The sequence below is a fragment of the Halyomorpha halys genome, unplaced genomic scaffold (genome assembly GCF_000696795.3).
Source record: "Halyomorpha halys isolate HHAL.00 unplaced genomic scaffold, Hhal_1.1 Scaffold31.1, whole genome shotgun sequence".
Classification (NCBI taxonomy): Eukaryota; Metazoa; Arthropoda; class Insecta; order Hemiptera; family Pentatomidae; genus Halyomorpha; species Halyomorpha halys.
The window spans coordinates 191,845-204,181 of NW_027107458.1; the positions used below are offsets into that span (position 1 = coordinate 191,845).

The 12,337-nt window shown below is 28.7% G+C and overlaps 1 protein-coding gene across 2 annotated transcripts in view; it reads left to right on the forward strand.

The window, feature by feature from the left end:
• Positions 1 to 12,337, forward strand: part of LOC106685203 (thrombospondin type-1 domain-containing protein 4) — a 495,278-nt gene that overhangs the window by 119,825 nt on the left and 363,116 nt on the right. For both annotated transcript variants that reach the window (XM_067045746.1, XM_067045747.1), the window contains exon 2: positions 5,834 to 5,918. In XM_067045746.1, the coding sequence (XP_066901847.1) occupies positions 5,834 to 5,918 (85 nt within the window). The remainder of the gene's footprint in view (positions 1 to 5,833; positions 5,919 to 12,337) is intronic.

A 12,337-nucleotide genomic window follows, 5' to 3' on the forward strand; every position in this document is an offset into this window, starting at 1 on the left:
TGGGTCGTGCATTTTTTTTATTTAATTTTAAATTTACTCATATTAAAGAATAGAATTATTATTATTAAATCAAAATATTCATACCTCTTGTTTCTTTGTATTATATAATTTTATATTTTTATTTCATTAATTATATTATTTTAATTACCTATGTATACGTTTTATTTCCCACTTCTTTCATTACTTTATTTTTTATTTATCTTTTTTTCATTTTGTACAATTATTTACTTTAATTATTCTATATATCCTTCTATTCATTGGTTGTTCTCTTGTTTTTTGTTCTTAGCTCTGATGAAGGCTAGTAATTCTGGCCGAAACGTTAATACTTTTTTTAACTTATTTTTGTTATTCTCTCACCGCACCCACAACCATCTTCACCTGATATAAAAAAAAAGAAAAAAAAATACATTTTAAATATAAATAATTAAGGTAAAAAAATAATTGTTTCACAAAACAAAGGCCACCTTTTCCATTTCTAACGGAACCCTGTCCAACTTTATTACTACTTCAGTAATACGAGTATAATATTTGAATTCAATAATCTTTTTTTTTTTTTTTTTTAATAACCTTTTTTGAGAAAATAACTTTTGATATTTTTTTTTATTATTAAATAATTGATTATATATTAAAATGAGAATAATCAATTATACTAATATCTAATCAAATAATTTATTTCATTATTAACACACACAATTTATATCAAAATATACTCTCAACATTTATTTTCAGAAATTCTTTAACGTTTCGGCTCTCAGGCCATTTTCAAGGAGACACCCTGTAATTTTTTTATATTAATTACATTATTTCTTTAACAACATACTAATATTTTTTACTATACCTTAAATTTTGTTGTCATATTCTTAAAAAAATGTCTGCAGGCTAGTTGCCCATGTCATATCTTTAAAATAAATTAAATATTAAAATAATATCATTAGAGTTTCAAACAATGTTTTTAAATTGATTATTTACTTACATAACTTTTTATATTTTAATATATATAAACAAAAATTTTGGTAGGTTGTCTCCTTGAAAATGGCCTGAGGGCCGAAACGTTGGAATATTTCTGAAAATAAATGTTGAGAATATATTTGGATCAAAACTGTGTATGTTAATAATAAAATAAACCACTCTCAAACAATCATTATAATTAATCATTAATATTATTTATTTATTTAACCTAAGTCACATGGACGTACGCTGTAGCAAACAATATGCAATAGTTTTCATTTTTTTGTACTTACTGTTCAATCCACGACTTACGTTAAAAACATATTGGAGGAAATTATAATAGTATTAAAACAATATATAATATGTATTCGAAAGAAGACTTTATTGAATCTTTTGTTACTTCTGTAACTGTTTTAATTTTCCTCAACATGTTTGGCAAATTCGTCCATTTCGACTCTTAACTATATATAGTTTTCTATTTTTTTTTCTCCTCTTGGACTGAGGTATTTCTGATGAATTCTAGTTTACAAAAAAACTTTTTTAAATATTTTTTTGATTGTTAAATAATTGATTATATATTAAAATTACAATAATTAATTCTTCTAATTTCTAATCAAATAATGTATTTCTTACATCAAATACCTGATTTTTACATTTTTTTTGGACTTACTGCTTAATCCTCCTCAAGGTAGTATCCTTGGTCCCATCCTCTACACCGTCTATACAGTTGACATTACAACCAATCCTAACACCATCCTCCAATCCCATATCACAGCCCTCGAAGATTGGTGTCGTTATTGGAGGATTAAGATAAATTCCAACAAATCCCATCAAATCACCTTTACCCTTCGTCGTAAACCTACTGACTGCCCTACAGTTTCATTTAATGATGTTATTCTTACCCCTGTCGAACAGATCCGCTACCTTGGACTACATTTGGACAAACAATTAACCTGGAATCTTCACACCAGACTGAAAAGACAGAAAACTGCACGTCGATTTCGACTATTACAGCACTTACTAGACAAACGGTCTAAACTAAATGACTAAGGCCAATCTGGACATACGGAATTGAGCTTTGGGGCTCCACTAAACCTTCGAATTCCTCTCGTATTCAATCCTTACAATCGAAAATCCTTCGTAAAATCCTCAATGCTCCTTACTTTGTCACAAATAAAATCATACATAAAGACCTTAATGTTCCCTATGTAACCGATCTAGCCCGAACCTGATATCACTCCTTCCATTATAAACTCTCTAACCACTCAAACCCCCTAGTTTCTAATCTTGCATCCTCTTCCATTCCTGACAATCCTCCGAGGCGCCTGAAAAGAAGATGGCCACGAGACCAGTTAATACAAAATGTCATTAGAGTGCTACCAATGGGTAGTTTCTCTACACTCCAATTTAACTTAGATCAGATTTACTAAATGTATTATAATGTACAGTTGTAAATAGCAATAAATAAATATTTTAAAAAACTGTTTAATCCACTGCTTACGTTAAAAAAAATATTTAATAATTTATTTGAAAAAACTTATAATTGGATTTTTGGTAACTTCTGTAACTAACATCATCCCTCCCCCGTAACTATGATTGGCAGAGTCATCAAATTTGACTCTTAACTCTAGTTTTTATTAAAGTAATAAAAATGTGAGTTGAAATAACCTATTATTTTATTAGAATCTTGGACTATAAATAAAAGCAACCTACTGTCTGATCGAATGTGACTGTACGAGGATCTCTGGTAAAATTTTGCTGAAAGGTTCGCGATAACAAGATCAATATCTATTTTAGATTGGGATAAGATATGAACGAAAAAAAAAATACTCGATGGGGAGATCTGGATAAGATGGCAACGTGGCCAACTAAAGGGTAATGTGAGAAGGGTCTGGCTCTCATTTTATTTCACTATGCCTCTCGACAAGGCACCATTACAGTGACTATAGCCTCTTTAGTCACACAGCTGAGAGGAGATAGCATCGCGAGCCCTTGTTCACCAAGCGATATCAGCCCTGTTATATGTTCCCTTTCAATAACTCAACAACGGCAATGTCGGAGGCCAAAAGAATAAATAAAAAAACAACACGCAGTTCGTACGCAGATAAAGTGAAATACAACAGAAAGTTTTATAAAAAAAAAATATTAAAAAATATAAATGCTCCTGGCAATTAAAAAGCGTCCCACAGAGTAACCAAGTAACGAACAAATAAAAAACCTCCTTTTGTTTTAAAATAAACACTTATCAATTTATTTCTTCTTAAAACAACGTAATAATAAATGAGAACTATGAACCTAAAGTAATATTGTATACGATATATATTATTATTAATACGTGAATATCCTGAAAATGATTGAATCAAATATGTTTATGTTTGTTTATTTATTACTTTGATTATGTTCATTTTATTTATCCTTCTGTTTATATGTATTTAGAGATTAATTTTATTTAATAATTTTATGTGAATTTTTTTTTTTTATTAATGTATTTATTTATTTTTTTTTTTTTAATTTACTATGAATGTGATCAGTTACACTGTTACTTATTGCCCAACAACGTTGTGGAAGATTGTAATATTCATCAATTAATAAATTCTTTCTTTGTGTTAACTAAAAAAAGGCAGTTATCTCACCCCAATTTTTGATTACTTTAATGAAAACTATGTATAATTATTAGTCAAAATTGATGAGTCTGCCAAGTATCGGTAGGGGGAATAAAAAATGGCGGATGTTTCAAAACCTTAAAAAAAACACTAATTTTTCATTTGAAGCTCTATATCTTAAACATAAAATCTAAGAGAATATTATTTAAAGAAGAGTAAATTTGCTGAAATATTAGCCCTAAAAGAGCTATTTACGTTCAATAGTTCTCGAGATATAGCTTTTTAAAAAGAAATATTTCTTTAAAATCTACTGGAAGATTAGAAGTTAGTTAATTTATTTTGAGAATTCTATATCTCAGAAACTATGTGATGTACAGATGTCTAGTAACAATCAAATTAAAGCTAGTTGAATGGACTATAACGAGGTTTATGAACTTTACCTTCGATAATCTTTGCTAAAATAAATTGATTCATAGTTGTTGGGACAATAAGTTTGATTTATGAAAAACTTCATTTCAGAAACCATTGGACGTACAGATGTCTGGCAGCGCTCAAATTAAAGCTAGTTAAATTTACTACAAAATAGTTAATTAAGTTTATCTTTGTAGAAGTAGTAGTTTTTATGATATTTGACAAAATAAACTCACAAAATGTTAATTTATAGTTGTTTGTATAAAATGTTAGATTTTTGAAATAATATATCTCTAGATCCATAAGACGCACATATGTCTGCCAACGCTCACAATGAAGGAAATTTAACTTACTATAAAGTAGTTTATGACACTTAATTTCGTAGGGGTAGTAGTTTTTATGATATTTGACAAAATAAACTCACAAAATGTTAATTTATAGTTGTTTGTATAAAATGTTAGATTTTTGAAATAATATATCTCTAGATCCATAAGACGCACATATGTCTGCCAACGCTCACAATGAAGGAAATTTAACTTACTATAAAGTAGTTTATGACACTTAATTTCGTAGGGGTAGTAGTTTTTATGATATTCACATATGACTATGAATTTGGCAAATGAAAATTTGTCCGAACAACTATAAATCATTTTATTTTAGCAAATTTCATGTAAACTATTACTCCTACGATGATAAACATCATAAACTACTTTATAGCTTATTAAACTAGCTTTAATCTGAGTTCCAATAGACATCTGTACGTCTTTGAGATATAATTTTTTTTAAATAAACACTAACTACTAATCTTTCAGTACGTCCCATACAACATTTTTATGAAATGTTGCTTTTTAAAAAGCTATATCTCGAAAACTATTTAACGTAAATAACTCTATTAGGGCTCATATTTTAGCAAATTTGATCATCTTTAAAAGACGTTCTCATAGGTTTTCTAGTTTTGTTCCTACTTTTTAAGATATAGAGCTCCGAATGAAAAATTAGTTTTTTTTATCGCTTTGAATCTCCCGCCATTTTTTACTCCCCATTCCTATACTTGGCAGACTCATCAATGTTTACTAGTAATTATACATAGTTTTCATTAAAGTAATCAAAAATTGGGGTGAGATATCTGCCTTTTTTCTCCTCTTGGGCTCTAGTTCTATCAGGATAAAAAAGAAAAGTGTACCTCATAAACTATTGCACGTGAGCTGTCTACGTACAATAGTTTACGAGGTTCATATTTTACATTAGGACTCATATTTTTATCTTTTTTTTTTTTCGAACATCCTGGCAACTCAAAATCATCGTAACTTGAATACTTTGGTTGTTCACCCATAATTCCTCAGAGGGGTACCTTAGCTAAGAAAAAAATTAAAATTTTGCATCGAATTTAACTTTTTCTAAATCTCTTTTTTTGACTATTCATCTTCGTTTAATGATCACAATGTTCGGCCATACTTCTTAACCGGATAATTAAATTGTGGTACCCATTTGACGCAGATTTATAATTTATCTTACGGTAATTATTGCTCCAAAAAAATTCATTAAATTTGGTGAAAGACTTTGCTGAAGTTGCTTTAGTTTTTTACATGTTCGTACCCATATAAATAAGAAGAAAATAATAGGTTATATTGCATAATGTTGAATCATAGATCCCTGTTTCTACCCTCAACTGACTGGCCTAATTATGTAATATTAATTATTACTATAGCTGTTAGGATCTTGTATTAAATCAATATTGGTGAAATTTATAATTTACAATATTGGCATCAATATATATTGGAATGTACCTGATTATAGAAAATAAAAACTGATCTAATTAATTATAAAAATTGATATTTTAAAATGTTTAATATAATCTATTTATGTTTCAGGCTTCTTTTCGTCTGCAACATACTTCGAATTGAAGAATCATATGCAAAAAAATGCACAACGAACGAAAACGACAAAAACCTCAAGGTACTGAAAGAACTGTTATATTTATTTATACTGTCGTACAAATCCTAGTAACAATATGTAATTATTTTTAAAAGTTATGTTAAAATTTTTTTTTAAAAAAAAGTGCATTACCTTCCTTCAATGGTTTCTATCCTAAAACTTAAAATTTTTCTATTCATAAAAAATTATTTGACAAATTTTTCTAATCATTTATTTTTTTTAATACTTTCTAGTCATAGACAACATAGAAACATTAGTTATGATGATTTTTAAAAGTTATGTTTTCAAATTATATAAAAACAAAAAAAAAAAAGTTTTCCAATGCAATCCTTCTATGGTTTCTATCTTAAAGTTTTAAATTCTCCTATCCCTAAAATTTTGTTTGAAAGATTTTTCTTATTATTTATTTTATTCGTTTACCTAGAAATATTGGAGTTTTTCCCCAGCCAGTCAGCTAATAGCAAACAGGACTCACAATGAGCCAAATTTAATATAATTAATATAAAATAGATATTTGGACGTCGGCTATAATTTTAAATTGGGAGTAATTTATCGAAAAGTCAGTTAATTTTTTCTTCACAATCGCTTCAGTCTGATATGTGTTAAAAAAGAAAACAAACAATAATTCGAAGTTTTTTCTTCTTCATTAGTGGATCCAGATATCTGACACAGAGAGGGAGAAGAACTTTCTGCCTGGATGGTCACTAAATATATTATTCATTTATTAATATTTTTTATTTATTTTATTTTTTTATTCAGGTTGGAAATTTCATAGCATTTTCCTTTAATGTTATACAAATAGTCAATCTTCTTTTATAAACGAAACCGGTTCACTTTATGAAATAGTTTTGAAAAAAATAATCGAATTTTGGATGATTCATTTTGATTTTTAAGCATGTACAAAGCATTTAATATTTTTAATTTTCATGGGGAGAGGTGTTCACGGTCGTTTACTTAGGTGTATAGAATTAACCTGCACACTATCCACCCCCCCCTCAGAAAATTTCTAAATCCGTCACTGGCTCCTTTCAATTTTATGAAAAATTTAAACTTTTTTACATTTTAATGCAACCCCTTCTAACTTATATCAATTCAGAAATATAATATTTAAATCCGTTAATAATGAATTTAATTCTAATAAAAACTTTTTGATTAATTTTGGTACATTACTTTAATTCATTAGTTTAAAAAATACCACTTTAAATTAATTTGATACCAATTTCTATTTTTTCTTATATCTGATGACAGTTTATTCGGTTTTCAATCAATAAGTTGTCGATTCTTGATATACTGTTAAATTTTGTCCGCGCACGAGTATTTAGATTAGTTTGCAGAACATTTCTGTATAAGAGTTCTTTATTGGGAATCTATAAATGAATATGTATGTATGTGTGTATATTTCTAAGTACATGTCCAGAAAAAAAATACCGCCCAAGAATCTTTGAACTATTCGTTAAAATTCAAGATAGCTTCAGTAGAGGAAGACATACGAGGGATGGAGTGGATTGAATAACATGCAGCCAGGAAACTCATGGGGATTTTAAAATTATAGATTACCACTACGTTCTTAACCAGCGTATCTGAAGCAGCAAGAATTGTACTTAATGTACCTTAGTGCTTAAAGACTTAACTAAGTTCTTGAAAAATATGAGAGATAAAATAAATGTATACAATGAACCAGTTAAAATTGTTCGCCTTCAAAAGAAATTAAACAGTTGTGAAGAACATGGAGCATGGATATAAGTGGGTTCCAATGTACTGCTTTTTTTTAAATTTTATTTCTCAATTTCATCCTTATGTGTATATATTAAATATAGAATAAACTTTTAAACTAAATAATGTTTTTGAAGTAAATTATATTTCTCTACCAGTCTTCAATTCCTTATAAATAATTTAAATTTTTCAGAAAAACAAAACAAAATATGTGCTCTCTTTTATTAATTCTTTTATCCGCTGGGATTTCAATTATTTCTTCATTTTTATTTACGGGAATTCTTTTTAATTTTAATTATACTTTTTTCATCTACAACAGTTGATTTTTCTTCTGAAAGGATAAAAAATTAAAATTTTAAAAACGTTTGGTTTTTTTTTCAGTTCAAAGAATATTTTATTTCTTCGAATCCGAGGAAATATTTCTTTTTTCCTACCGTGAAGGAATTAATATTAAAAAATAACTTTAGAAAAACAGAAAAAGAAAGTTAATTAAACAATTCTACAGAATTGTTTCTCTCGTTCTACAGCCTGTTCGTTGATGTAAAACATTTCATTTCATTTGTATTAATAATAATCTGGCTTAAGAGAATCTTGACTAAACGAACAATTTCAGACCATATTTGGCATATTAAATGTTAATATTTACTTTAAATATGACTCTTAGATTAAATTAGATTTTTATTCAGGGCAATCAACATCTAGGTTATTACAACCTTTTTACTTTATTTATCTTTTATTTGTCTTTGACATTTGATAGTCGAATGTAGACTATTTCCTTTTTACACTGGTCGATATTGGTGGATTATATTTTAGTATAAAGTTGAGTTTTTTTCAGAAATTTTATTATTTTGTTTATGGACTCTTTAGGGCCACTTCTCTTGTACGAGGAATTTTATTATATTGAATTTCATTATATTTTATTTTATCCTATACTATTATTATATAGGAATATTATTATATTTATATTTTTATGTTGGTTTTGCAATAATAATACATGGGACACCCAAAAGATATAAATTACCCACATACTCAACAATATTTACAGCTGAACTCCAGGCGATTTCAATAGCACTTCATTTATCCATATAAAGTGAATGCTTATACATACTCATTTGTGCAGATTCAATGTCTGCACTCCAGAGTCTATTAAACTTCAGTCAGAGCGGACCTACGATAGACAAAATTCACAACTATATAGACATGCTAAAACATCTTTAAAAAAGTTTATCCTTTCTCTGGACTCCAGGGCACTCAGGAATACCTGGAAATGAAGCAGCGGATAAAGCAGCTAAAGAAGCAATGAACGTTCTACCACTCCAACTTTACGAGCTGAAAGACATTAAGGCATTAAGGAACAGAATCCGAAAAAGTTGGGATTCAATGTGGGCTAACGTACCACTCACTAAGAAATGTTAAAAAAAAAAACATACAAAAATGGACAAGTGCCATAACGGGAAACAGAAGAGAAGAAGTGGTTGTTGCAAGAATAAGAATAGGACATTCCAAATTTACACACCTCCACTTAATCACAAAAGAGGACCAACCTATATGCCAAACCTGGCAGTCCTCATTATCGATAAAGCATATAATATGACTCCTATTCATAAATAAATAAAATATATAATGATAAATGAAATAGCAATAATATGTTTTTAAATGAATACTTTGTATTTTTTTAATACCGTATATGTAATACAATATTTATGGTACATCCCCACAAAAAAGGCAAAAAGGATGTCCAAACCATTACCGAACCACTTATGCTTTTGAGAATACGTTTGAATTGTAGGGAAAAAAAGTATCTACAACTGTTTTTTTTTTTTTTTGTCCAGACCAGTCATTTTTTCCAACTTCAATTTTTTTTAGATGGCGTTTCCTCTGCAAAACTTACAAAACCAAATCGTAAAGCGTTAGTCAGAATAATTTTGTAAATTAAAAAATGATAACAGAACAGATATGTTACGATGTCATGATGAAAATTTAAGTATCTAGAATATTCCTGTTACAAGCTAGTCCTTTTATGTTTTTGAATTTTCCTGGTGAACGCTGTATTTTACGGTAAAGCTTTGTTGCTGTTTTTTTCACCTACTTCTCTGTTCCCTAAAACATCAACTAGTAGCTCAATTCAGTCTATTTTGAGCGTTCGCTTGTGAACGCTAGTAGGTTCTTTTGTTTTTAGTTAGTTTAAAGGCATTAAGCAAGCCTTAATATTGAAATGAGTATTCAAACAAAATTTTTCATATTGTTCAATAATAGTACAATGCAGTTTCAATTTATTTAAATATTTTTGGGAAAGCATTTCAACAGAAAAGGATATTTTTGAAAAAAAAACTCGTATTTGGTCATGATCCTCGGCATCATGATTCTGTCTTTTGTAATGTCGAGAGCTGAGCTGTGATGTTATGACAGTAATTATTGATTTAAAGCCTTAAAATTGAGAGTTTTATGGTGTACTGAAGGTAATTTTGGCTAGTTCTCAACTTTTTCTATTTTTTTTTAAATATTTATTTAGGTTGTTGTGAAACGATATTCTTCATATATAAAGTATTTATAATTTGCATGGGGCTTGAATTTCAATTTAAGTTTTTATGAGAGCATCTCATATTTTTTTCAAGCATGATTGGATTACGTCCTTTTTTTTTTTTTTTTTTGAATATCGAACTCAAAACTGCTCCTATTTGTAATAATGACCCTGACGTGTTTTAAATGAATTTTTCAAATTACCAAATGATATGACGGTTAATGTATTGGAATACACTTTTAAAATAAATTAATATATACATGGAAACTACTCAAACGAATAACCCACTAGGGGTATTCTTCTTCCACACCAATCTAGAAGCAGTCACTCTTCTCTTACCAGAATGGTAGTCCCAAAAATAAGTCTGAACAAACACATGCACAACCTTGTCATCAATGCTTCTTTGATCACAACCACTGACTTTTCTCTAAACAAAATTACTGGAAAATGCACATCAAAAATGTATCTCTAAGGCATTGGCAGGATTACAGATATAATTTGAGGTAATTATGTCACATATGTTTTCCGTTTGAATTCTAAATATTGACGCCAATAGCAAACATCTGCGCTTTGCTAATCCGATATCTGTACGATCAAAGGATGACGAAGATGGGCAGATCACAATCTATTTCCGTTTCTTGTCCCCTCCAGAGAACAACGGATATTTGGATATCGCGGGAGTCATAAATTATATCGAAAGTATGGCGATCAATGCCCGATTTAACCGTGTGAATAATGAATAGTCTCTATTTTTTTTTTATTCCGGAACGTGTTTCTAACCATCTGTCACGATTTTCTTAATTTATCCTTTAATTTTTAATTATTTTTGATTAATTATCAATTTAATAAAAAAATTCCAATTATAGGCTACTTTTAAGTAATTAGTCATATGCCTCTACTGCACATCCTCATTCTCACCAGATGATTCTCCATAAACTAACTATCCACTGTCAAAATGAGTGGAGGATCAAGGAAGGATACTAAAAGATGTTGCTTTGGGAGAATAGATTACTGAAGCTTAGGAGCTCACCAAATCCTTTATCTTTTATATTTTATCTTTATTTTATATTTATCTGATACGTTCACCTTATACTTGCATTTATTACTTTATAATTAATTTTTTTATAGTATAAATTTACTACACCTTTGTATCTCTATTAGATTTTGGACATTTTCCTTTCTTCACTATATTATTTTTAAATATTGTATCCATTATTATAATTTTATTGCTATAAATTTTATTTCCCCCCTTATTAGGTGTATTATCATTTGGTGTCTGCCTATACGAAATTTTGTATTCTTTTGCAAATATAAAGTCTGTTTAAATTTTTTTTTAAAGGGAACTTTGCCTGATACTATGCTGAAATATAGAATTGATAACTTAAATATTAATTTATTCGTTACCTCCTACTCAACAAACCGTGATACATTTAAAAAACAAAGAACATCTGAGTTAAATAGGGTCGTAGTTATTTAGTACATATATTTATTATTTTGTTTCTCTTAATGTCTACTATCACCTCTTTAAATGCCTGTTTGTATTCACGGGACATGCTTTATTCACCTAAAAAAAAAAGTATACCAGCAAATATAATCGTTTAAATCTACTAGTAGTACTAACTCGTTTTATTTAATATGTGGAATTATAATATTTGTATATGAATCCGAATGCATCGATAAAATCTTTACACTGTTATAAATATATAGCATTTATTAGGGGATAGTCAAATACAAACAAAATAAATAAATAATAAGTAACGATTATGACTAAACAATATGACCGATCATTCTGTATCAATATTTGCGGGAACTGATTCAGCTGCTGTTTTCATTGTGACTCCCCAAAAACGGTACAACGAAAGATAATACGCCTTCCCATCCCCTATGTTTGTCGAATGCTTCCTTACATCTGATAAAAGTATGTGCATTTAAGTGGTTTCGAATATCAGATACTTTAGCGTGAATCAGCTCCGGGGGTATAAATTGCCAATGGATTGGTTTCCTTTTACCTCCAATCGGCTTCCTACAACACGAATCTTTCTCGTACGTGATGTATTCTTATCAATAAACAGCTTCGATATATCACGTTATGTTATGATTTGAGGACATTTATTGGCGATTGTATATTAATGTGATAAACAAGTAAAAATAAGTAAATAAATATGTGTTTATCTCTCTCTCTCTCTCTCTCTCTCTCTCTCTCTCT